This window comes from Suncus etruscus, chromosome 7 (genome assembly GCF_024139225.1).
Source record: "Suncus etruscus isolate mSunEtr1 chromosome 7, mSunEtr1.pri.cur, whole genome shotgun sequence".
NCBI lineage: Eukaryota > Metazoa > Chordata > Mammalia > Eulipotyphla > Soricidae > Suncus > Suncus etruscus.
Window position 1 is genome coordinate 125352244 of NC_064854.1, and position 27875 is coordinate 125380118.

Here is a 27875-nt window from a genome sequence, read left to right on the forward strand (position 1 = left end):
TTTACTTCCTCTGGCTAAGATTTTATTTTGTTCTAATTCTGATTTGAAATACTTTATTCATTTATTTCACGAACTTGATAAATGTAAAATTCTTTTCTGTTTGGGTATCATCTACGTACCTTTTCTAAGTTATAACTGTCTTCATTGCGATTCTCTTCTGAGTTGTCTGTGTTTTTGTCATCTTCGACTTTATCTGCATTCGCAAATACAGAGGCCACTCGAACCACAGGCAGAGGGACATCCCGAGGGACAAACCGAACTGAACTGATCGGCATGGTCCACAGTTTAATTTTTTTGAAAGATTTGGTTTTGGCAGAGTATCGGGACTCACAGACAAAAACATCCTCATCACGAAAATTTTCCGGGCATAATTTAAAGTATTCCTGGAAAGTGCAAGAATAAGATTGAACAGTTAGGTCAACTTTCTTTCTTTCTTTCTTTCTTTTTTTTTTTTTTTTTTTTTTTTGGTTTTTGGGCCACACCCGGTGATGCTCAGGGGTTACTCCTGGCTGTCTGCTCAGAAATAGCTCCTGGAGGGGCCGGAGAGATAGCATGGAGGTAAGGCGTTTGCCTTTCATGCAGGAGGTCATCGGTTCAAATCCCGGCGCCCCATATGGTCCCCTGTGCCTGCCAGGAGCAATTTCTGAGCCTGGAGCCAGGAATAACCCCTGAGCACTGCCAGGTGTGACCCAAAAACCAAAAAAAAAAAAAAAAAAGAAATAGCTCCTGGCAGGCACGGGGGACCATATGGGACACCGGGATTCGAACCAACCACGTTTGCCTTGCAAGCAGCCGCTGTGCTATCTCTCCGGGCCCAGTTAGGTCAACTTTCTAAAAACTGATCAACCACAAAAGTAAAACACAGGGGCTGGAGCGATAGCACAGCAGTGGGGCATTTGCCTTGCATGCAGCAGACCATGGACTGAAGGTGGTTCTAATCCTGGTTGACCATATAGTTCCCAGAATCTCCCAGGAATGAATTCTGAGCGCAGAGCCAGGAATAACCCTGAATGCTGCCAGGCATGGCCCCAAAACAGAAACAAAAACAAACAAACAAAAAGACCAAAAAGCCACATCAGCCATTTAAACAAAAGAACAGTAAAGATCTTTGTTTTTGGGCTACACTTGGTGATGCTCAGGTGTTACTCCTGGCTATGCACTTAGAAATCGCTCCTGGCTCGGGGGACTATATGGGACGCCATGGAACGGAACCTCAGTTCATCCTAGGATAGCGTGTGCAAGGTAAGCACCCTACCATTTGCGCCACTGTTCCAGCCACAAGATTTTGTTTAAATCACAGTGGCACCAAACCACTATCTGTCTTGGGTCAGCTGTGTGCAAGGCAAATGCCCTTCTGCTGTGCAATCTCTCTGGTCCCATAGAAAATGCATTCTTAAAAAAATTAGCCTTGAGGCCGAAGAGATAGCATGGAGGTAAGGCGTTTGCCTTTCATGCAGAAGGTCATTGGTTCAAATCCTGCCGTCCCATATGGTCCCCCATGCCTGCCAGGAGCAATTTCTGAGCATGGAGCCAGGAGTAACCCCTGAGCACTGCCCGGTATGACCCAAAACCACAAAAAAAAAAAAAAAAAAAAAAAAAAAAAATTTAGCCTAACAGCAAAAAAAATTTTTTTCAGCTGTTTATAGCTATACAGGGACATCAGAAAATGATCATTTATGGCTGGAGTGACAGTACAGCGGTGAGGCCTTTGTCCTGCATGTGGTCAACTCTGGAGAGATCCCGGTTTGAATCTCGGCATCTCATATGGTACCCGGAGCCTGCCAGGAGTGATTTCTAAGCACAGAGCCAGGAGTAAATCCTGAGCACCACTGGGTGTGACCCAACACCCCCCACCCCCCACCAGAAAGAAAATGGCCATTTATGATCATGTTGAGGCTGATTTATTCTTTTATATTTAGAGATATGGGTATATTCAGCTTTAAAATAAAAGTCACACAGCCACATCCAGTTAAAAAAAAGGAACTAATCTTTGTAAATATCAATATATGTATATTGTTTTTTTTTGGGCCACACCCGTTTGATGCTCAGGGGTTATTCCTGGCTAAGCGCTCAAAAATTGCCCCTCGCTTGGGGGGGACCATATGGAACACCAGGGGGGATTGAGCCGAGGTCCGTCCTAGGCTAGCGCTAGAAGGCAGACACCTTACCTCTAGCGCCACCGCCCGGCCCCAAATATCAGTATTTTAAGTTTAAAACTATTAATGATTTATACTTATAACTGAATTTCTTACCTTGACAAACATAACTACACATTTGCCTAGAATTTTACTAACAGGAACTTTATTGTAATAGTCACTCTTAAAAACTTCCTTTTCTAGAAATTTTCGTGTAGCCAGATGGAATGTTTCATTTGGCCGATAAAACCAACAGCCATACAACCATTTTTCACCTTAAAAAAACAGAGAAAGAATTGCCATTAATAGAAATTATACCTTCTTTGTGAAATGAGCAAATAAGTACTATGTCTTGAACTTAGTGAAAACAATACGCTTTTAGACCATGGACTCTTGAAATAACTAGCCTAAAGGAAAGAATACTTTAGAATCATGAATATAATATGGTCTCAAAAATCCTACTCTCCTCCCCCTCATTAAAAGATGTATAATTGAGGCCAATGTGCTAGCACAGCGGGTAGGGCACTTGCCTTGTACAAGGCCGACATGGATTTGATCCCTGGCATCCCCTATGGTCCCTTAAGCCTGCCAGGAGTAATTTCTGAGTGCAGAGCTGGGAGTAAACCTGAGTGATGCCAGGCATGGCCCACAAATAAAATAAAACAAAAACAAACAAAACAAAAGATGTGTAATAAATCCACACTCAGGGGGCCAGAAAGATAGCATGGAGATAAGGCGTTTGCCTTTCATGCAGAAGGACGTTGGTTCAAATCCCGGCATCCCATATGGTCCCGTGTCTGCCAGTGGTAATTTCTGAGCATAGAGTTAGGAGTAACCCCTGAGCGCAGCCGGGTGTGACCCAAAAAAACAAACAAAAAAAAAAAAACCAAAAAAAAACCTGAATGTAAAACACCCCAAAAAATCAATTGTGTAAAGTAATACAAGGAATTTCTGGCAGCAAGTGCTGTTTTATATCTCTTGGGCAAAAAGGGACTACAGGGCCAGAGAGACAGCATGGGGGTAAGGTATTTGCCTTGCATGCAGAAGGTCGGTGGTTCAAATGCCGGCATCCCATATAGTCCCCCGAGCCTGCCAAGAGCTATTTCTCAGTGTAGAGCCCTGAGCGCTGCTGGGTGTGACCCAAAAACCAAAAACCAAAAGGGGACTACAAAAGGAAAAAAACTTAAGAAATCTAGTATTAAAGGAGATATTTAACATTCAAGGAAAAGAATCCAAGAGCATTTTGGGCCGGAGTGGTGGCGTAAGCAGTAAGGCACTTGTCTTGCCCACACTAGCCCAGGATGGACTGTGGTGCCAGGAGCGATTCTGAGCACATAACCAGGAGTAATCCCTGAGTGTCACCGGGTGTGGCCCAAAACCCAAAAACAAAACAAAACAACAACAACAACAACAGAATCCAAGAGCATTTTACATGATAAATAGCTAAAAGATTTAGATTATGTGGTTTTATCTTCATGAACTAACTTTCTGTCTTTTTTTTGTTTTTGGGCCATACCTGGTGGTACTCAGGGGTTACTCCTGGATCTGAGCTTAGATATTACTCTGGAAGGGGCTGAGAGATAGCACAGCGGTAGAGCGTTTGTCTTGCAAGTGATCGACCCAGGACAGGCCTGGGTTCGATCCCCAGCATCCTATATGGTCCTGAGCTTGCCAACAGTAACCTAGCGTTGCCGGGTGTGACCCAAAAAACAAAAACAAAACAAAAAATTACTCTGTAAGGCCTGGGAGCCCATATGTGATGCCAGAAATTGAACCTGGGTTGATGGCGCAAGGCAAATGTCCAACCTGCTGTGCTATCACTTTGTCCCCCATTATTTTTCGCATCTCAAGTTGAAGGCAATTGTTTCAGAAATATTTTGAAATAAAACCCAAGGCAAGATATCTCTCTATAGCAATTTATTTTATGTTTTGTCCAGGGGTTGGCGGGTTTGTTCAAGGGTGATTCCAGGTAGTGCTAGACACCACACAGTACTGGGGACCTGAATCTAGGGGTCTCTCCTGCAAATAACGAGATTCAGCCATCTCCAAAGCCTCTCATATTATTTTTTGCTTGTTTATTTATGGTTTTTGAGCCACACCTGGCAGCGTTCAGAAATCACTCCTGGCAAGCTTGAGGGACCATATGGGATACTGGGGATTAAACCAGGTCAGCCACAGTGTGCAAGGCAAACACCCTATCCACTGTGCTATCACTCTGGCCCTCTCATGTTATGATTTTAGCATCAACTGAATGAATAACGTTCAATTAAATTTCAATAACTATCTTTCCTTCCTTTCTCCTTTCGTTCTTTATTTTTTCTCTCTTCTTGTTTTTGGGCCTAACTGGCAGAATTTAAGGGACTCTATGATGTGGAGAATTGAACCTGAGCTTCCAGCAATGAAATTTTACACCATAGCTAACTGAGCTATGTCTCTAGCCCGGAGGTTATATTTCTTGGACTCAACTTTGCTACTAACTATTCAATAATTCTAGATCTAGTATTTTTCATACAGTAGGTATTTATTTAGAAGGCACAAAATATATGATTTGTAGTTTTCTTCCCTGAGAACCAAGAATAGTAAAACAGTCACTAATCAAGATGCCTTTTGATTTGAAACAAACTCACCAGCTGAATCTTCCCAAAGTCTCTCTATACAGACAATATGTGGTTGTAGATTGGTTTCTGCGGGCTCCACATAGACATAATCACCAACATGGTACATACTGTTCTTGAAACTGCAGTCCTGGCTATATGTCCGATGAAGGCCGGAGAGGCCTGAGGCACCAGAGGACTCTTCACTCTTTTCAGCTTCTTGGGTCAAAAGACAATAAGGCTTTTATTATTAGGATGTTGAAACAACACAAGATTTCCATAACACATACGAGGGGCCAGAGAGACAGCACAGTGGTAGGGCAATTGCCTTGCATGTGACCAACCCAAGACAGACCTGAATCGATTCCCGGTATCCCATATGGTCGGTCCCCCAGCCAGCCAGGGGCAATTTCTGAGTGCAGAGCCAGGAGTGACCCCTGAGTGCCGCTGGGTGTGGCCCAAGAACCAATCAATCAATCAAAAAAAAAGATTTCAATAACACATACTAAATTAATAATTTTCCAGGCATTCAAAGACAGAATTCAGGACAAACAGTATGGTCTCCACATGCCCAACAGACTTATCCCAAACTGCCCTGTTGAGCTACAACCAACAACTAGTAATATTAATATGTATTCAAAAAAACTACAAAATGGGCCCGGAGAAGAGAGCACAGCGGCGTTTGCCTTGCAAGCAGCCGATCCAGGACCAAAGGTGGTTGGTTCGAATCCCGGTGTCCCATATGGTCCCCCGTGCCTGCCAGGAGCTATTTCTGAGCAGACAGCCAGGAGTAACCCCTGAGCAACGCCAGGTGTGGCCCAAAAACAAAAACAAAACAAAAAAAGTAAATTTTGAGGGCTGGACCAAAAGTACAGCATGTAGGTTGCTTGCCTTACACGTGGTCAATCCAAGTTCAATCACTGCCATCCAGTATGGTCCCTCAAGTCCTGGCAGGAGTAATTCCTGATTGCAGAGCCAGGTGTTAGTACCTGAGCATTACTGGGTATGGTCCTGCACCTCCTAACAAATTAAGTTTCAATCTTAAGATGTTTTAAGATATACTTTGGTGGGGACAGTGCTCCTAGGTGATGTACAGGTACCAGGGCTCTCCTGGTGTTTTTGGGCCACACCTGGCTGTGTTCAGTGGTCACTCCTGGCTCTGTACTCAGAAATCGCTCCTGGCAGGCTCAGGGAATCATATGGAATGCCAGGGATCAAACCCAGGTCAGCCAGCCATGTGCAAGGTAAATAACCTACCTATTGTGTTATTGTTCTGGCCTCTCCTGGTGATCTTATATAATTGACTATTCATTCAATGCAGGACCCCGGAGATATGATACTGCTCAGATGACCATCCCAGTGGAGTCTTCAAGCCCACACCCAATGATGTTCAGGGGACTGTGTGGATATCAAATTGGGTTGGCAGCATACAAAGTAAGTGCCATAACCCCATACTATCTTTTTGGCCCAAGATCACTTTGTTTTTGAGCCACACCTGGTAATGCTAAAAGGTCACTCCTGACTCTACACTCAGGAATCCCTCCTGGCTGGCTTGGGGACCATATGCAGGGGTCTCAAACGCGGGCCGCAAACGGCCCTCCATACAACATTTTGTGGCCCTGCCCTAGAGGAATCTTTTTTTGTTTTGTTTTGTTTTAGTTGTTTGGTCTTGCATTAAATAGATAACGATGGAGCTGGATGGCAATGGATGGTGAAGGATTTCTCTCTGCCACCCCAGGCCACGTGGCTCCACAACCCCATCCAGCTGGCGGGTTCCAGGCCCAGGTGAACGTCGGAAATCAGACTCATTCAGAGACAGGCATCAGGAAGCATTAACTTTACTCATGCCCTATACACCACATGTGTGTGGCCTATCTCATAACCTTTTAAGCATTTAGCCATTCTAGGCTACCCTGCGTCTTAACCCTTTCAGCCATCTTTTCTTTGCCTCCATCCTGGTCCATGACCAAAAGAGGCAGAGACCCTAAAGCCAGAGAGCTCAGCAGGGCCGAAAGGCCCGGAATCCCCTCGGTCCAAGGCTTATCTAACTTTTCCAAGACCCCTCCCAGGAATGGGCGGGGTCTTGCAGGTAAGGTAACACCTAATATTCAGTTCCCAAGACCCCTCCCAGAAATGGGTGGGTCTCAGGTAGGTACACCTACAGTTTGGGTCACACCCCCCAATGTTCAAGGCTTACTACTGACTTTGCACTCAAGGATCACCCCGACTTTGCCTCCTGCGGCCCTCAGGTAAATTGAGTTTGAGACCTCTGCCATATGGGATGCTGGAGATTGAACCAGGTCAGTCATGTGCAAGGCAAGTGTGTACTACTCTTTGTACTAGCTCTCCAGCCCCATGATGGCTTTCTTAAAAGAATGGAGAACCTCAATCTTCATTTACATAGAGGACTCTTCTCCATAGCTAGTTATAAGGACCGCAATAAGAGAATATATGTAGTAAAAGGAAAAGAAACCAACCTCTTTTTTCTTCTTCTCGTTTTAGTTTATCCTCCTCGATTTCTTTCGGTAATTTTTCCTTTTTCTCTTTTTCTACATCATTGTGTAAGTGCTTCGTGGTATAGCTGAGGGCTGGTGAAAGAAGGATCTCTCCATTTTTGCAGAGTTCATCACGGATTTTAATAAAAAACTGCTGAAGCTCTACTGCATCTTCATATATTTCAGAATCTGTCCTAGAATGGGCATCAAGAGTTATCTATTGACACACAAGTTGCTTCTTTTTAGCACCTCAATCACATGTTAAATTCTATTATGTGTTTCTTTAACTTTAGTTAATTGATATCATGGCATCTTTATACAATTATATGCAGTTAGTTCCTAGAAATTCATTAGCTAGAACCGAAAGCGTCATTTTATCTTAGTGTAAACCCATTGACACTTGGATTACTCCTGGCTATGTGCTCAAAAATCGCTCCTGGCTTGGGGTGACCACATGGGATGCCAGGGGATTGAACTGGGGTCTGTCCTACGCTAGTGCCCACTTCAGATTTTTTTTTTTTTTGGTTTTTTGGGTCACACCCAGCTGCATTCAGGGGCTACTCTTGGCTCTACACTCAGAAATCACTCCTGGCAGCCTCGGGGGACCACATGGAATGCCGGGATTCGACCACCGTCCTTCTGCATGCAAGGCAAACGCCTTATCTCCATCCTATCTCTCCAGCCCGCACTTTAGGTTTTTTTTTTTTTTTTTTTTTTTGGTTTTTGGGTCACACCCGGCAGTGCTCAGGGGTTACTCCTGGCTGTCTGCTCAGAAATAGCTCCTGGCAGGCACGGGGGACCATATGGGACACCGGGATTCGAACCAACCACCTTAGGTCCTGGATAGGCTGCTTGCAAGGCAAACGCCGCTGTGCTATCTCTCCGGGCCCACTTTAGGTTTTTTTAAAAACCCATTTCATGTTGACTTTTGCAAGGCAAGCTCCATGCATTTTCCCAGAGAAAATCATGTCACTTGAGTCAGTTCTTTTTTGGTTTTTGGGCACACCTGGTGATGCTCAGGGGTTACTCCTGACTATGTGCTCAGAAATTGCTCCTGGGGTCGGAGAGATAGCATGGAGGTAAAGCATTTGCCTTGCATGCAGAGTGTTTGAATCCTGGCATCCCATATGGTCCCCTGAGCCTGCCAGGAGCAATTTCTGAGCACAGAGCCTGGAGTAACCCCCGAGTGCTGCCTGGTGTGATCCAAACCCTCCCCCCCCCAAAAAAAGAAATTGCTCCTGGCTTGGGGGACCATATGAGATGCTGGGGATCGAACCAAGGTTCGTCCTGGATCAGCCATGTGCAAGGCAAACACCTTGCAGCTATCACGCTGGCCCCTTGAATCAGTTGATTTTGACAACAGAGGCTCTGTTCCATGGACAACACTGAAGTGTACCTAACTCATGAACTACTTTTTACTTTCTCTTCTTTGAGATACCCATACATCATGAAATGTTAACAAGATTTGGCAATACATATTCTCTCTTCATTTATGGATTGGCATGCATGAAACTGAGTATTTGAACGTAGACTGCAATGACACGAAGGCATCTAAAATCTGCATAAACCTCAAACTTAGTGTTCATTTTTATTAGTTTTGTGTGTGTGTTTTTGGGCCACACGGCAGCACTCAGAGGTCATGCCTGAATCTGTGCTCAGAAATTGCTTCTGGCAGGCTCATGGGACCACATGGGATGCTGGGGATCAAACCTGGATCCGTTCCAGGTAGGATGTGTGCAAGGCAAACACCCTGCCACTGTGCTATGGCTCTGGCTTCTAGTTTTGGGATATTGGATACTGAACCCAAGGCAAGCACCCTATCAGTTATATTCTTTCTCCAGCCCTCACCTATTTTTTTAAATTTAGCTTTAGTGTTTTTTCCACTGGCACTCAGGTCTTACTCCTGAGAGTTCAAAGAACCATATGAGGTGAAGGGGATTGAACCTGGGCCAGGTACATGAAAGACAAGAGTCTTCTTACCAGTTGTGCCTTAGTTTTCTTTTCTCTGCTCTCTTTTTTAAGTGAAGCAAGATAGTTTTTACTAAAAGAAACTTACTTAGGGGAATTAAAAATTTACTTTGAGGGGAGAAGAAAAGATGATCAAGAGAGAATATGAACTTGAAAGAGCAAGCAAGCAAAGAAGAGACATAGATAAGCAAGTGAGATGCATGTTCAAGGGAGAACAAAGGTATGAAGAACAAGTTTTTTTTTTTTTTTTTTTTAAATGTTTTGGTTTTGGGGCCTACTCGGCAGCACTCAGGGGTTACTACTGGCTCTGCACTCAGAAATGGCTCCTGGCAAGCTTGGGGGACTCTATGGGATGCTGGGAATTGAATCTGGTTTAACCTGGACCAGCTGCATGCCAGGCAAATACCCTACCAGCCTGTTTTTTAAATATTTTTTAATGAAATTGTTTTATTTAGAAAGTATTAGCGAGAAGTTTTAGAAATAAGTGAGAAAAGTCCTCTAAAATATATGAGGGGAAATTCCATACCCTAAGTGGGGATATTGGGAATGCCAGAATGGAGTGAACTTCTCTTTTTAATAAAATTAAAATTTTAAATAAAATTAGTTAATGTAAGAACAAGAACCTGGGTCCGGAGAGATAGCACAGCAGTGTTTGCCTTGCAAGCAGCCGATCCAGGACCAAAGGTGGTTGGTTCGAATCCCGGTGTCCCATATGGTCCCCCGTGCCTGCCAGGAGCTATTTCTGAGCAGACAGCTAGGAGTAAACCCTGAGCAACGCCAGGTGTGGCCCAAAAACCAAAAAAAAAAAAAAAAAAAAAAAAAAAAACAAAAAAAAACCCCCCAAGAACCTAAGATGGAAGGGCTAGAGTGCTTGCCTTGCATGTAACTAACTCAGGTTAGATCTCCAATATCCCATATAGTCCCCTGAACACCGTAAGGAGTGATCCCTGAGCACCGTTAGGACATTGCCCTCAAACAAAACTAAACAACTACCAAAAAAACTTAAAATGGAAAAAGAACTAATTGGAAGGGCATCTTTCTGTGTAAGACAGAAGTAAGGGGCCAGGCTGATAGCACAGCGGGTAGGGCATTTGCCTTGCTTACAAGGCAAGATTCAGTCTCTGGCATCCCATATGGTCCTCCAAGCCAACTAGGTGTAGTTTCTGAGAACAGAGCCAAAAGTAACCCCGAATGGTGTGTGTGACTCAACCTCCCCCCAAATATTTCCTTCAGGAGAAGAAAATAGCTCAGATAACTGGAGGCCATTAGTACTTTCTTTAGTCCTTTTCTTATCATGCAATACTGACTTGTGAGAGACAGAGAACTTACAAAATACAGACAATGTGGGCCAGTGACAATACAGGGGAGTTAGGCTCTTGCCTTACATTCAAGGCTCAGGCTGGATCCCATAGTACTTTGAGCACCTCAGGGAGCAAGCCTTGAGCAGAGAGCTGGAAACACACTAACCCTAGCACTACCACTGAGGCCCCCCTCCCTCCTAAAACAGAAATACCAAAAAAAAAAAAGCCAACAATTGATTAGAAAAGTCAATGCCCAACTGGCTTGAGTTAGGCTGTGTTGCTGGTGAATACTGTTGGCAGACAAACTACTGACACCTGAGGATTTGATTTTCCTCCTGCTATGCACCTCACTGTTCATTTTCCTTCTATTTCAAAGTATGAAGAGAGCTGATGCTGGACAGCAGAGGTAGGTAGGAATAAGTGAGGCAAAGCATAAGGCTATGAGGCCAGTATGGAAACTGAGTGTATGTAAATTTTAATAAGTTGCCTTTTTTTTTTTTTTTTTTTTTTTGGTTTTTGGGTCACACCCGGCGGTGCTCAGGGGTTACTCCTGGCTGTCTGCTCAGAAATAGCTCCTGGCAGGCACGGGGGACCATATGGGACACCGGGATTCGAACCAACCGCCTTTGGTCCTGTATCGGCTGCTTGCAAGGCAAACGCCGTTGTGCTTTCTCTCCGGGCCCATAAGTTGCCTTTCTTAGGGTAAAAAGAAACTTTACCTTGGGCCTGGAGAGATAGCACAGCGGCGTTTGCCTTGCAAGCAGCCGATCCAGGACCAAAGGTGGTTGGTTCGAATCCCGGTGTCCCATATGGTCCCCCGTGCCTGCCAGGAGCTATTTCTGAGCAGACAGCCAGGAGTAACCCCTGAGCACCGCCGGGTGTGGCCCAAAAACCAAAAAAAAAAAAAAAAAAAAAAAAGGAAAAGAAACTTTACCTTCTGTTTTTGCATTTGGGTCACACCTGGTGACGGCTGGGGGGTACTCCTGACTGCACTCAAAATTACTCCTGGTGGTGCTTGGGGGCCCATATGGGATGCCAGGAATAGAAACCAGGTTGGCCACATGCACAGCAAAAATGACCTGCTGTACTCACTGTCTTTTTAAGGGCACACTTTTGCTTCTTTAGACCCATTCTCTTTCCTTATATTTTACTTTTATGTTTGTTTTGTTTTGTTTGGGGCCATATCCAATAGGGTGTTCAGGGGTAACTCCTAGCTTTTACTAAATAATTACTCCTGAAGTGCTTAGGGGGAACATATGGAATGCTGGACAGAACCCAGGCCAGACATGTGCAAGGGATGTGTCCTAAACACTGTACTGTAGCTCAGGCCTCTCTATTCTTTTCGTAACTCTCTTCACTTCCACTAAATTTTATATGTGCAGGATTTACCTATTTCATATAAATATTAAAGCGCATTATCACAGAATTCATAATATTACATTTTTTAACTTATAACTATAAAAAATCAAGGTTTTGATAACATTTCTTTATCAATTTTGTGAAATTTTAGTTTAGGTGAATGCCACTTCCACACACAAAAACATAAATAAATAAAAAGAAGAGATCTACCTCAAGTATGAGATTAAAAAAGAAACACAGAGAACAAATGGTTAAAGCTCTCAGAACTGAAAGTTTTGTCTACAGAACTCAATTTACATGGGACCTGGAGAGTTGGGTGGAAGATGTCCTTGCACTGTGTACTCTGGTGATGCATCAGTGTGGGCTGGATTGAGGTGTTCATGAAAAGTATGACTAATAGTACTGTAAATCCTGGCACCTCAATTAAAAATGGCTTAAAAAGTCATGAAATTTTCCTGTACATGGAATCTATTATGCTGAGTGAAATAAGTCAGAGAGAGAGAGAAAGACGCAGAATGGTCTCACTCATTTATGGGGTTTAAGACAAATGAAAGACATTCTTGCAATAATAATTTTCAGAGACAAAAGAGAGGAGGGCTGGAAGTTACAGCTCACCTCATGAAGCTCACCACAAAGAGTGATGAGTTTAGTTAGAGAAATAACTACATTGTGAACTATCTTTTTTTTTTTTTTTTTTTTTTTTTTTTGTGGTTTTTGGGTCACACCCGGCAGTGCTCAGAGATTATTCCTGGCTCCAGGCTCAGAAATTGTTCCTGGCAGGCACGGGGAACCATATGGGACGCCGGGATTCGAACCGATGACCTCCTGCATGAAAGGCAAATGCCTTACCTCCATGCTATCTCTCCGGCCCCCTGTGAACTATCTTAACAATGAGAATGTATGAGGGAAATAGAAAGCCTGTCCAGAGTACAGGCAGGGGTCAGGTGGGGAGGAGGGAGATTCGGGGCACTGGTGTTGGGAATGTTGTACTGGTGATGGGGGGGTGTTCTTTACATGACTGAAACCCAACCACAATCAGATTTGTAATCAAGGTGTTTTAACAGCGATGGCGAACCTATGGCATGCGTGCCAGCTGTGGCACGTGAAGACCTTGCAGTTGGCACGTGAGAAGCTCCACAATTAAGATATGCGGCATGGGGGCCGGGCGGTGGCACTAGAGGTAAGGTGCCTGCCTTGCCTGCGCTAGCCTTGGATGGACCGCGGTTCGATCCCCGGTGTCCCATATGGTCCCCCAAGCCAGGAGCGACTTCTGAGCGCATAGCCAGGAGTAACCCCTGAGCGTACCGGGTGTGACCCAAAAACCAAAAAAAAAAAAAACAAAAACAAGATATGCGGCATGGCGGGAGGCGAGTGTGATATTAAAATCTTGTTCTTAAGGTTTAATTGACGTACTGGCACTTTGAGCACTTGGGCTCAAAAAGGTTGGCCATCACTGCCTTTTGATATAGTAATATGCCTTCCTTCCTTTACAATATACCGTATAGTTGTTCTCGTCAAGGTTTTTCTCCTTAGAACTTAAAATAGTAACTAACCAAGTGTAATCAAGTACCTAAACTGAATGGAACAGTCTATCAAACCAGAACTATTTTCTGTTTTGCAGTAAGTATCACACCTTTTGGAAAAGGACTTTGAAAACATACCGATTCATCCTCCTCGCTCTTTCCAATACTTCAAACATATGCTCTTGAAATAAGTCAAGCCGTCGGTAGCGATTATTTTCCACGTTCTTCCGAATTATGTCAAAAGTGAGAGGAGGTTTATTTGGGAAGTTGGGGTCCACAGCAGGAATTTCTGCTAAAGAATCGCTGTAGCACCTGCCCTCATCATCCTGATGACTCATGACCGACACAAAGAGGTTGTGGATAAGCTCTTGAATCAGCAAGGTCACATTGGGGACATGAGAGTCCTCGTCTCCCTCGAGGTCTCTCCGAGTTTCCAGGAGGACTTTGTGCAGGACGAGGGCATCTTTGTAGATCAAAGACTCGGGTTCATTGTATGTGCAGGCATTGTTGAACATCATGACGAAGTCCTCAACCATAGAGTCGATATCTTGGTACTTGTTGGCCATCATATGACTCCGAATTTTTTCCATGTCCATGGGCTTTTTAATAGTCAAATAGTAGTCTGGCAACTCGGATCTGGATGGAAGTCGCAGAAATATAGCACTGAGGCGGCGGCCCCTTTTATCCGTATAGTTCTTTACAGCTTCGTAGACTTCATTTAGTTTTTGCTGCATTGGAGTCATGTATTTTGATTTTTTAGGAGAAATGCCACTCTTCCTACCTAAAGAAAGAGATTTAGCATTAAGGGGAAAAATGAATCTGTATATGTATGAGAGTATAAGTATGCATAAAAATATTTCAATGGATTTGTAGAACAGTATTCGTATGGCAGTGGTGAAAGATACTCAAGAAAAAAACTGGAAACAATTTATATTACTATTATTATTATTATTGTTATTATTATTATTATTATTATTATTATTATTATTGGTTTTTGGGTCCCACCCGGCAGCTCTCAGGGGTTCCTCCTGGCTCTACGCTCAGAAATCGCTACTGGCAGGCACGGGGGACCATATGGGATGCCAGGATTCGAACCACCGACCTTCTGCATGGAAGGCAAACGCTTTATCTCCATGCTATCTCTCCGGCCCCAATTTACATTTTTGGTGAGAAAGTAAGCACGATTGCTGTTCTGGCTGTTGTAGTTGGAAGAAAGTAGAATCAAGTGATTAAACAGCTATCTGACAGTATAATTTCACCATAAGATCAAGAGAACCAGATGTTCAAAGAGGATACTAAAGAAATCTTGGGCCCGGAGAGATAGCACAGCAGTGTTTGCCTTGCAAGCAGCCGATCCAGGACCAAAGGTGATTGGTTCAAATCCCGGTGTCCCATATGGTCCCCCGTGCCTGCCAGGAGCTATTTCTGAGCAGACAGCCAGGAGTAACCCCTGAGCGCCACTGGGTGTGGCCCAAAAACCAAAAAAAAAAAAAAAAAAAAAAAAAAAAAAAAGAGAAAGAAATCTTAATAACTATGAATCTCAAGCCCGCCAGGAATAAGCCCTGAGCACAGCTGGGTATGGGAGAAAAAAATTATGGCCTAATCCTGATAAATAATGTTAAGTAGGGGTTTCAGTATAGCACTATTTGTATGGCTGGCTTTTAAAATAATATCAATTAGAGGAATACAAAGGAAATTAACATTTTATTTTAAAATGTCCTTTCCTAAGGTTGCGGAAATAGTACATGGGTTAGTGTAAGGCATGTGTCTGACCTTGCTTCTGTCTGTGCACCACATGGTCCTCTTACACATCACTGGATCTAGCCTTGGAGAACCCCAACAACTGCCACGTATGGTCCTGATAGCACCCACGTACTACTGGAACAGCCCTGATGGACCCTGATATTGCAGGGCGAGAGTAGAATTGCATCTGTTTTTTTGTTTGTTTTTGTTTTTCGGGTCACACCCGTTTGATGCTCAGGGGTTACTCCTGGCTAAGTGCTCAGAAATTGCCCCTGGCTTGGGGGGACCATATGGGACACTGGGGGATCGAACCGCGGTCGTTCCTTGGCTAGCGCTTGCAAGGCAGACATCTTACCTCTAGCGCCACCTCACTGCCTCCCCCCTTAAATAAATTTTTATTCAATAACTGGCCGCATTCAGGAATCAATCCTAGAAGTGCTGGGGGACTATATGCGTTGCCAGAGATTGAACCAGTAAGATGCAAGCAAGACAATATACTACGTGCTATGTTATCTCTCATCTACGGAAGGCATTAAAATTTTGTTGGTGGTTTTTGGGCTACACCTGGTGGTGCTCAGGGGATAGTACTGGCAGTGCTTGGGAGACTGTATGGGATGCTGGGGATCAAGCCAAGGTTGGTCAAGTGCAGAGCAAATGTCCTACATGCTATATTATCACTCTGGTCCCCTTTATAGCTCTTAATACAAATATCGTGGATCACACTCATAAGACAGCCGAATTAACTTTCTGTACTGTGCTGGGTACTCTGACCTCTCAAACCCAATTGGAGATACTGGATGATTTGGATAATTTTTTGTATCTGTAGTGGTGGGAGATTAATTTTTTTTTTGGTTTTTGGGTCACACCCGGCGGTGCTCAGGGATTACTCCTGGCTGTCTGCTCAGAAATAGCTTTTAGCAGGCACGGGGCCTGCTAAAAGGACCATATGGGACACCGGGATTCGAACCAACCACTTTTGGTCCTGGACCGGCTGCTTGCAAGGCAAACGCCGCTGTGCTATCTCTCCGGGCCCGGGAGATTAATTTTTAACTCTAGCAATTATCAAGCATACAATAATTAACAAAACCGTCACCATCCTTTTCTAGGCATCATATATATATTATTATATAAAATTTATTCTTATTGGTAAAAACACAAATGTTCTCCATATTCAAGAAAAGTAAATAAAACCTATGATGTTATGTTCTTCTATTCCTTTTATTCTCTTTCTTTTTCTTGGGTTTTGGGTTGTACCTGGTAGCACTCAGGGGTTATTCCTGGCTTTGTGCTCAGAAATTGCTCCTGGAAGGCTTGGAGGACCATATGGGATGCCAGGGATCGAACCCAGCCTGTCCGTCCAGGGTTGACAGCATGCAAGGCAAATGCCGTATTGCTGTGCTATCACTCTGGCTCCCCCCACTTTTCGGTTTTTGGGCCGCATCCAGTGACGCTCAGAGATTGCTCCTGGCTATATGCTCAGAAATTGCTTGGGGGACTATATGGGACTCCGCGGGATCGAATCAGGGTTTGTCCTGGGCTAGCATGCGCAAGGCAGACGCCTTACCACTTGCGCCATTGCTCTAGCCCTGGCCCCTCCTTTTATTCCCTTATCAGTTTACTTAAAATCAGAAGACAATGCCTGAAAAAAGGGAAGAAAGGCTATGCTGGAATGCTAGTGCTAGTGAGTTCCATCAGCCTCACCAATTACTACTATTTCAAGAAAACAGTAAGCTACCCAACAGACTACAATAATAAGGTGTGAGGCTGCCTTACTCAGCTTGAGCTTGGGAGAAGCCATGTCATCATCATCAGGCAGTGGGCCCAGTTCTTTCCTCTTATCCTTGAGCAACTTCTCCAAGATGTGTGCATCATTGTATACCTATATTGCATGAATAAATCTAAAATTAATTTCTATTAACATGTCAAATACATTAATACGCAACAAAGAAAATACCTGAAATGTAACCTTATTTTCAGAAACACTAAAGATCCCCTAAAGAAGTTTTAATATTTTCCAATGTTAATAAAATCAATTGTCTAGTTAATTTAAATTCAAAATTAAAGAGCAACAAAAGCAGACCACCACAGAATAGGGGATAAGGAAATGGATAGCTTTGCTTCTTTGACTACCTCCAAAGTTTTGTGTATGTGGTGCCAGGGACTGTACCATGACCTCACACATAGAAAAGTTCTCTACTGCTATTAATTTTGGCTATCACACCCAACTTGGCTCAGGGCTTACTCCTGGCTTACTCAGAGGACAATATGGGATGCCAGGCATGAACCAAATTGGCCAGGTTCAATGTTCTTATGGTCCCTCATTTCTCTACTGTTAAATTACATTCTCAGGGGCCAGAGCAACAGTATAGTGAGTAGGATATTTGCCTTACAGGTGGCCAACTCAGTTTGATCCTCTGCATCCTATAAATACCACCAGGAGTGAATCCTGAGTGCAGAGTTAAAATTACTGAGTATTGCTGGATGTGGCCCCCAAAATAGAAATAAAAACAAAACTACATCATCAACCTGGCCACTTCTGCTAAAGGCAAAGATAAGCAGCATTATTAGTTAGTAACTGAAGGATAAAGTAAACTATGACTGAACCATTTCCTTGATTATAAGTATGCTTGGCACATCTTTTGGTGTCTGTTTTTGGGCCACACTTTATGGTGCGTGGGGCTTACTCCTGGTGGGCTTGGAGGACCTGGTGGTCTTGGGCTGGAGATCAAACCTGGGTTGCTGCATACAAAGGAAATACCCTACTTGCTGTACTATCTATCTCTCTGGCCTACGGTGTCTACTTTTACAGTCACTGTAACAGGTAGAAAACAATTATTTGAAGATTATATCTTGAAACTTCCAAGTAGATAAAGGATTTGAAATAACACCAACAAAATGAAGGTAGAATGCAGTCTTAGCTATACTCATAAAGAACTGAATATCAAGAAGTTTTGAAACTAGATACATTTTTGGGGGAGGCACTGAGTAACACCTGTCTAAGTTCAGAGTTTACTCCTGTGTTGGCTATGAAGACATCAGGAAATAAGTTTAGCTGGAGAGATGATAGTATCAGGAGAGGTCTGAAAAAAAGGTGATCTAAGGACCCTTTCTAATTACTGGGCACCCTTACGGAAGGCCCTATTCATGGGGCCTTTTATCTGTCACCTCTCCCAGAAGAAGACATTCTAGAGACTTTTACACTAGCTGTCCTGGACCCCTTTAATATGTAAAAACCCTAGCCAGGTTAGATGATCATAAACAGAAAACTGTCAGTTAATTTTTATCTTCTTCCAATGTTTACTGGTCCTAAATAATAAATACTGTATCTGTCCATGAGTCCATGAGGCTGTGCGCCTCCTGACCCCATACTTTTCTCTTTTTTTTAAAATTTATTTATTTATTATTTTTGGTTTTTGGGTCACACCTGGAAGTGCTCAGGGGCTACTCCTGGCTCTACGCTCAGAAATCATCCCTGGCAGGCTTGGGAGACCATATGGGATGCCGGGATTCGAACCACCGTCCTTCAGCATGCAAGGCAAATGCCCTCTCTCTGGCCCCACATGCTTTTCTCTTATGTCTTTTCTTTTTCTTTCTTTTTCCTTTTTTTTTTTTTTTTTTTTGGTTTTTGGGCCACACCCGGCGGCACTCAGGGGTTACTCCTGGCTATCTGCTCAGAAATAGCTCCTGGCAGGCACGGGGGTCCATATGGGACACCGGGATTCGAACCAACCTTTGGTCCTGGATCGGCTGCTTGCAAGGCAAACGCCGCTGTGCAATCTCTCCGGGGCCCCCCTTTTTTTTGGATTTTGAACCATACCGGTGATACTCAGGGGTTACTCCTGGCTCTGCCTTCAGAAATCGCTCCTGGCTTGGGGAACCATATGGGACGCTGGGGATTGAGCCAGGGGCTGTCCTGGATCAGCCGTGTGCAAGGCAAGCACCCTACCACTGCGATACTGCTCCGGCCCATCTTGTTTTCTTAATCCTTGTGGTGCTCTTGCTTCAGGCCTGTGCATCTGGGGCTGGTCACCAGCACTCCTGGCCCTGTACTAAGGGCTCACTTGCCCTTGTTGGGGCTCGAGGGACCATATGTAGTACCGGGGTTGGCAGTATGTAAGTGCCTGACCCACTGTACTAACTCTCTGGCCCAATATTATTAATTAAATAATTATTAATTATCCAGAGGCAGTGATGACTATTTCCTGATTATGTAATAGCACCATCCTCAAAGAAACCCAGTCAACTAATACACTGATAATAATCCTTGTTAGTACTTACTAGTCCTTATTCAATGCCAAGTATGGTATTACACATTCTTTTTTTTTTTTTTTTTTTTTTTGTGTCACACCCGGCAGTGCTCAGGGGTTATTCCTGGCTCCAGGCTCAGAAATTGCTCCTGGCAGGCACGGGAGGACCATATATGGGACGCCGGGATTCGAACCGATGACCTCCTGCATGAGAGGCAAACGCCTTACCTCCATGCTATCTCTCCGGCCCCGGTATTACACATTCTCATTTAAGCACTTATTGAGCACAACATTGCATACAAAGTATTATTTTCATCCCAAATAAAGATGAGGAAAATACAGAAAAGATAAGTTATTGACACAGAGGTTGGCAGAAGCATAATTCAAGTCTAGGATGATAGAATACGAATTTGAAAAAAATGTACTGCACCCTCTTTTTGTGCTTTCTTTTGGGGTAATACATGGTGGTGTTTGTGGCCCTCAAGCAAAGGATCAAAGTCAGGCCTTTGACAACAAAGCATGTACTCAGCCATCTGAGTCAGGTTACTCCTGGCATTTTTTTTGGGTCACACCTGGCAGTGTTCAAGGAATTGAACCAGAGTCAGTAATACGCAAGAAAAGTCCCTTCCTTCCTATAATATCTTTCCAGCCCCAACTCTATCCCATTTTTAAGTTTGTTTTGTTTTGTCTGAGTCAGGCCTGGCAATGCTCAGGGATCACTCGTGACTGAACTCATGGAACCATTTAGTGCCTACAATAGAAGTGCCTACAATATGCAAGGCAAGCACCCTTCCTACTGAACTATTGCTCAAGCCTCATTAAGACATTGTATTAAACTGGTAACGAATAACCTAGGTTTAAATAAAAATGAACACACACACCACACACACTTTTTTCCCCCCCCGTGGGTTTTTTTTTGTTGTTTTGTTTTGTTTTTGGGTCACACCTGGCAGTGCTCAGGGGTCCATATGCGTCCATATGGGATGCCGGGATTCAAACCAACGACCTTCTGCAACACACACACAAACAAATCTGATTTCACACACACACACACACACACACACCAATGATCTTCTGCAACACACACACTAATCTGATCACACACACACACACACACACACACACACACACACACACACACACACACACACACACACACACACACACACACACACACAGTAACCTGATTTCTAGAATGACATTACACCACCAGTGGACCAATGAAACCGTGTCTCCAACCGGGCTTGCCACAATTCCTCACCTGTGAGCCCTCTTCATTGTAGTGCCTCGCATTTCGAAACATCAGCTTCATGTCTTCTATCATGCCCTCTTCCCCTGCGTACTTGTCGTTTCGAATGTTATGCTCAATTATCTTCAGGTCCATTGGCTCCAAGATGATTTTGTAATAATCAGGATAGTCCTTTTTGGATGGCTTGACCATAAAGAGATCACAAAGTCTTCTGCCCGAGCCTGGCTCTCGAGCTTCAAGAACAACATTGAATAAAATTTTCATTCGCTGCTTTCTGATGTTCTTTTTACTGTTGGAAAGTAAAAAAGAAGATGAGAACAAGGTCAGTTTTCTTTATGAGGAAACCAATTCATCTGATGAACATGCTTTATAATAATCCACTGATCATGAATGACACAAACACAGTAAACAAGCTAAAAGCTGTACGCAAACATTACAAAAATTTCAAAATAGTAAAAAACAGTGACCCTGGTAGTAGTCAATGAACACCAGTCAGATCGCAGGGGTCTCAAATTTGAGGCCCTCCGTACAACATTTTGTGGCCCTGCCCTAGAGGAATTTTTTTGTGTTGTTTTGTTTTAGTTGTTTGGGTCACACACTCCCCCAATGTTCAAGGCTTATCACTGACTTTGCACTCAAGGATCACCCCGACTTTGCCTCCTGTGGCCCCCAGGTAAATTGAGTTTGAGACCCCTGGCTTAGAGCCTTAGATATGTTATTCTTTAAAAAAAATTTTTTTTATTCAAACCACTGTGCTTTACAAAGTTATTCATAGCTGACTTTTAGACATACAATGTTTACAGATCATTTGCACCACAACTGTCAACTTCCCTCCACCAATGTTCCCAGAGGCCATCTCATGCCATCATAACAGTTTTTAATTCCAGTTGTTAAAAGTTTGGGTCTCATGATTTCAGTGTTGACTCTAGCTTGGATCTTTTTGTTTGTTTTTGGTTTTTGGGTCACACCTGGCAGCGCTCAGGGGTTACTCCTGGCTCTACGCTCCTGGCAGGCTCGGGGGACCAAATGGGATGCCGGGATTCCAACCACTGTCCTTCTGCATGCAAGGCTAACGCCCTATCTCCATGCTATCTCTCTGGCCCCTCTGGCATGGATCTTTAGTTTTGCTTCCCTTTTTTGTTTTCGCTGTTTTTTTTGGGGCCACACCCAGCAGCATTCAGGAGTCACTCCTGGCTCTGTGCTCAGAAATCATTCATGGCAGGCTTGGGGTGACTATATGGGACACCAGGGATCAAACCCAGGTGAGCTGCATGAAAGACAAAATGCTCTACCCACTGTGCTATCACAGTAAATTTTTGGGGGCATGATCTTTTTTTTTTTTTGTTTGTTTTTGGGTCACACCCAGCAGCACTCAGGGGTTACTCCTGGCTCTTCGCTCAGAAATCACTCCTGGCAGGCTCGGGGGACCATGCAAGACAAACACCCTACCTCCATGCTATCTCTCTGGCCCCAGGAAATGATCTTTCAATATGATTTCTAGTCCGCTTGTTGGGGACTGTGACTTGTTTGAGGCCATTTTGCTGTTCTTTCTGCCATAGTCCAGCTTTTCACCTAAAAGCTATTTGCAGTCTTGCTGTGAGTTTTTGAGCTAAAGAGAAAGGAATGTGCAGCTGCAGGATATAATTAACTCTAGCCCGGAGGAGAGCAACACTGTCCGGTACCGTTATCAGAAACTAGGCCTCACTCCTTAAGACCACATTTCGGAGTGAACTAGGCTGTTATCAATAAATGTATGCTACATTGTCTGTTCAAGAACACTGAGGCAAGCACATCTTGCACCAGCTCCTGATAGTCAAGCAATTAGGAATGCAGCTAGAAGGTCACTAGAAATTTCCATAGAAACAGCACGTTCATCATAACTTGAAGGTCATCCAGCCCCCTAGCCCACTGCCCACTTCCTTATTGAGAGCATGATTTACTTTCTTTGTTCCTTGAAACCTGAAATATATCCTTGCCTTGTATGGGCCTTCGCGCCAAAAAGTATGACTGACATCACCTTTGTACTGCCCCCTTCTCCTTCACTATAAAAGAAGGAACTGTATCCCAATAAATACCTTTGAGCAGTGAGATATTGCCTTAGGTCTTTATTATTAACCTCTCTCAGATTTTTTACAGGTGTGGTTGTTCTTCTACTCAGCAAAATAGGAGTGCGGTTGTCTGAGAAGCCTTCCCAGCTAATTCCTGCTGGCCGGGTCCCCCCTGGGGGGGCTTCAGGACCCCGCATCCGCTGTTTATATGTCTTCAGGATACTAGCAAGAAAATTCTAGCTCAACTAGAATTAACAATTGCCAAGTACACAATAAAAATAATATACCATAATTTCTATAAACACTTAACTAAAATTTTACAATGCAGAACATAAAAGGTTTTTTTTATTGTTGTTTTTGAGTCACACTAAGGTGCTCAGGTATTACTCCTGGCTCTGTGCTCAGGAATCACTCGTGGTGGAATTTGGGCGACCATATGAAGTATTGGGTAGGTCACATGTAAGGTAAGTACCTATCTGCTACACGCTCTTGAGATAGAGGTAAACACTATTGATTTGGGGCCACACCTGGCAGGATTTAGGGATAATGATGGAGTGTCAGGGATTGAACTCAGATCAAACTACACCTCTGGTTCTTGTAAATGCTTTTTATCTGAAGCTGGAGCAATAGCACAGTGGGTAGAGTTCTTTCCTCACATGGGTTCAATCCCCAGCTTCCTATATGGTCAACTCAGAATAAAATAACTTTTTATTCCAGGAATTCCAAGCAAAAGATTTCAACCCTTACCAATATATCAGCTTTATACCTTTACTGGCTCCAGGTCATTTGCTTTGCACAGCCCACCACGGTTAGACCCCCAGCATCCCATAGGGTCCTCCAAGCCTGCCAGGAGTGATTCCTGAGCGCAGAGCCAGGAGTAAACCTCTGAGCATCACCTGGTGTGGCCCCAAAACAAAACAAACAAACAAACAAAAAGAGGCAAATTGCATACAAGGTAAGCACTTAAATTCTGTACTATCACTCCAGACCCTTTAAAAAAAAGTTTTAAAGACAGAAAATATTAAAAAAAAAAAAAGTCAAACAGGGGCCAGAGAGATAGCATGGAGGTAAGGCGTTTGCCTTTCATGCAGGTTGGTGGTTCGAATCCCGGCATCCCATATGGCTCCCAGAGCCTGTCAGGAGCTATTTCTGAGTGTAGAGCAAGGAGTGACCCCTGAGCGCTGCCGGGTGTGACCCCCCCCCCCCAAAAATAAAGCCTCCCCCCCTAAAAAAAGTCAAACAGTAACTATATTACTGGGCACCTCTAATAGATATATCCAAAATGTAAAATTTAATTATATGTAAAATTTGTGTTCTAGGAACACATGTATTGCTTTAGTGATTCCCCAGCGCAACATGGTCCCTAAGCATCACTGGGAGATAACAGTGAGCCAAGAATGAGTACTACAGCATAGCACAGCATGTGGGGCATGGGCCAAACCCAAAAAAATGCCCTAACACTCACTATTTTAGAACTTACATTACTAACAGTGTCCTTTCTCCATTTAAATCATACTTTGAGAGTGATGTGTGGGTCTTGAGAAAGGTCAGCGAGTAGGGCATTTGCCTCGCATGCAGCAGACCCCGCTTTGATTCCCAGCATCGTAGATGGTCCAGAGTTCCACCAGGAGTGATTCCTGAGTACAGAGCCAGGAGTGACCCTGGGCACTTCTGGATGTCGCCCCAAAACAAACAATGTTGGTGTACCTAGCTGAGACCCTGGATTTGGGTGTAGCTTCCCAAGACCCTTCCCAATGGGAGTTTGCTTTGTACGTGGCTGACCTGGGTTCGATTCCTGGCATCCCATACGGTTGCCCCTGCCAGGAGTAATTTCGGAGTGCAGAGCCAGGAGTAATCCAAGTGCTGCTGGGGGAAGGCCAAAAACAAAACAAATTTGAAAAATGTATTTGGGCCAATTATATCAATCAGGCTGCCAGGGGGGAGAAAAATGAAAGAGGTAGGGCCAGAGAGAACATAGGGATTAATACAGGGATCAGGATTAAGGTACAAACATGGGTCCCTAGCATTGCTCAGTGTAGCCCTGGAGGGCCAAAGTATCAGGAGAATGGGGTGGCCTTGTGTTCTCCCACTAAACTGCAACCCAGTTGTTGAAGAATTACCTGGATATTCAGAACTGTTGAGGAGGCCACCTTCATAAAAAGCCAGAAACCAAAACCACCTCAGAGCTGCACATTACACTTTTTTTTTTTTTTTTTTTTTTGGTTTTTGGGTCACACCCGGCAGTGCTCAGGGGTTATTCCTGGCTCCAGGCTCAGAAATTGCTCCTGGCAGGCACGGGGGACCATATGGGGCGCCGGGATTCGAACCAATGACCTCCTGCATGAAAGGCAAACGCCTTACCTCCATGCTATCTCTCCGGCCCCCGCACATTACACTTTTATAATAACTCTTAGTTTGGGAGGCTGCTCTGCTTACTTTATTTGTCGCAGTATGAATGCTCAGCCTTACTGCCTATGATTCTTTGAAAAATAACTCAGGGGGCTGGCGTGGTGGCGCTAGAGGTAAGGTGCCTGTCTTGCCTGCGCTAGCCTAGGATGGACTTCGGTTCGATCCCCCGGCGTCCCATATGGTCCCCCAAGCCAGGAGCGACTTCTGAGTGCATAGCCAGGAGTAACCCCTGAGCGTCACCGGGTATGACCCAAAAACAAAAACAAAAAAAAAAAGAAAAAGAAAAATAACTTCAAATTCATTAGAAATGAGAATAACTCTGTACTATAAAAAGGTAGCTACAGGGCCCGGAAAGATAGCACAGCAGCGTTTGCCTTGTAAGCAGCCGATCCAGGACCAAAGGTGGTTGGTTCGAATCCCGGTGGTCCCCCGTGCCTGCCAGGAGCTATTTCTGAGCAGACAGCCAGGAGTAACCCCTGGGCATCGCCGGGTGTGGCCCAAAAACAAACAAACAAACAAAAAACAAAAAAAAAAAGGTAGCTACTGAGGCCAGGAGACAGTACAGTGGTTAGGGCATACGCTGGCATGTACCTGATCCAGGTTTGAGCCTGGACAGTGCTCACCAGGTGCTGCCTTGGAGGCCCCTAAATACCGGGGATGGGGGTGGTCTTGCTCGGAACGACTGGCCCAGATGGCAAAGAATTGCAGGTGAGGTACCCAAGTTTCATGAGTAATTCTTGGGAGTAAAAAAGAAAAGAAAAAAAAAACGACAACTACCAATAGTCCTCTATTTGATATTTTCTGGTTGCTATTTTTAATGCCACTTTACTTTTCTGTTTCTCAAAACAATGCTATGCACCTCCTCCTTTCTCTACTAGACCATGAATTGCAAGTTATTTAATTTTCTCCATTGGGAGAAATGTGAAGAAAATTCAATCACACACTTTCTGTTTTATATTTTCCTTCTATCTTCTTTTGAAACCACAAAACTTTAATGTATCTGTCAAGGTGACAGGTGGGGGGTTTGGGAAGTTGTTTGGGGAGTGGAGGATGATAGAGCATGGGGGCACTGCTGATGGGATCTGACTGGTGGTGAGATTGTGTTGAAATATCGCATTTCAACTCAGCTATAAACCATGATTCTTTAATTAAAAAAAAATACTGTCGCATTGAACACACCAAAGCAAATATCTATTTTTGTTTTTGTGTTTTATTTCTCTTTTTTTTCAGGGGGTAGACCACACCTGGTGATGCTCAGGGTTACTCCGGGGCTCTATGCTCAAAGATCACTCCTGGAATGGCTAGGTCATATTGTTGAAGATCAAACCCAGGTCAGCTGCATGCAACGCAAGAACCCTAACTGCTGTACTATGACTCTGGTCCAATAAAATAAATACATCTTAAAAAACAGTGTCCCATATGGTCCCTTGTGCCTGCCAGGAGCTATTTTTGAGCAGATAGCCAGGAGTAACCCCTGAGAACCGCCGGGTGTGGCCCAAAACTTAAACAAAACAAAACAAAAAATTGACCTGAGGAGCCAGAGTGATAGTACAATAGGTAGGGTGTTTGCCTTGCAAGTAAACACTTGAGTTTGATCCCCAGCATTCCATATGGTCCCTTGAGCTTGCCAGGAAAGATTCCTGAATGCAGAGCCAGGAGTAACCCCCAAGTACTGATTGGGTGTAGCACTAAAATCAAAACCAAAACCAACACCCACCCACCCACCCACCAACCAACCAACCAACCAACCAGCCAGCCAGCCAAATGAAACACTTACCTGACACAGAGTACAGGGGTTGGGGTACTTGATCACATATGTGTGACCATAATTTGATGCCCAGCACTGTATGTGGCCCTTGAGCCAGGAGTATTCCCAAAAGACTGCTGGATGTAGACCCAACACTGTCCTTACAGCCCTCCACTATAACCATAAAAAAACTGTAGTTTTTTTTTTTTTTTTACTGTGCGTGCCAAGATGCTATTATGAAGATTCAGATCATAGACATTTTAAAAAAAGATAGATGTGTTCTAGAACTTTATATTAATAGAAGACGGGTGTTTGAAAGTCAACAAAAATAACCTTATAATACCAAGTTTCCAACAGATGAGTCAGGTATCTTGAGAAATAGGTGTTTTTCTAATCTGCAAAGATTACAAACTTGTAGTAGACTTTTTTTTTTTTTAAGCTAGCTACCTTAGCTTTGCTTAGGGATTACTCATGGCTCTGAGCTCCGGCTCAGAGATTGCTTTGGGCAGGCTCAGGGGACCATGTAAGGTACCTGGCTTTGAATCTGGGATGGTCACATAAGGCAAATATCCTCATCATTGTAATATTCCTCTAGCCCCCACTCTTTTTTTTTTTTAAAGATTGTTGGGATCAACCCAAGTCACATTATAACAAGGCATGTGCTTGTTGAACTATATTCCATTGGCCAGTGTCACTTTCTGCTTCCCCTACTTTATCACTAAGCTTTAGAGCAGGGGTCTTCAAACTTTTTAAACAGGGGGCCAGTTCACTGTCCTTCAGACTGTTGGAGGGCCAGATTATAGTAAAAACAAAAATTATGGACAAATTTCTATGCACACTGCATCTATCTTATTTAGAAGTGAAGAAACAAAATGGGAATAAATACAATATGTGGCCCGTGGGCCATAGTTTGAAGACCCCTGCTTTAGAGGATCCCAAAGTTCTTCTAAATTTAACCTTTAATTCTTCATATTACAGTCTTAGTAGTTACTGGCCCTCATACTTTTGCTGAACACCTCCTCAAATTTTTTATAATTCTTCCAAAGATTGCTTTATT

General features: G+C 43.8%; 1 protein-coding gene across 1 annotated transcript in view; it reads right to left on the reverse strand.

Moving 5' to 3' along the window:
- The window catches only part of PBRM1 (polybromo 1), a 101637-nt gene that overhangs the window by 26061 nt on the left and 47701 nt on the right, over window positions 1-27875 (reverse strand). Inside the window, exons 16-22 of the mRNA XM_049776153.1 lie at window positions 20627-20903; window positions 16892-16997; window positions 13514-14156; window positions 7207-7418; window positions 4763-4948; window positions 2253-2410; window positions 120-383 (exon numbers count right to left, since the gene is read on the reverse strand). Coding sequence (XP_049632110.1) covers window positions 120-383; window positions 2253-2410; window positions 4763-4948; window positions 7207-7418; window positions 13514-14156; window positions 16892-16997; window positions 20627-20903 — 1846 coding nt within the window. The remainder of the gene's footprint in view (window positions 1-119; window positions 384-2252; window positions 2411-4762; window positions 4949-7206; window positions 7419-13513; window positions 14157-16891; window positions 16998-20626; window positions 20904-27875) is intronic.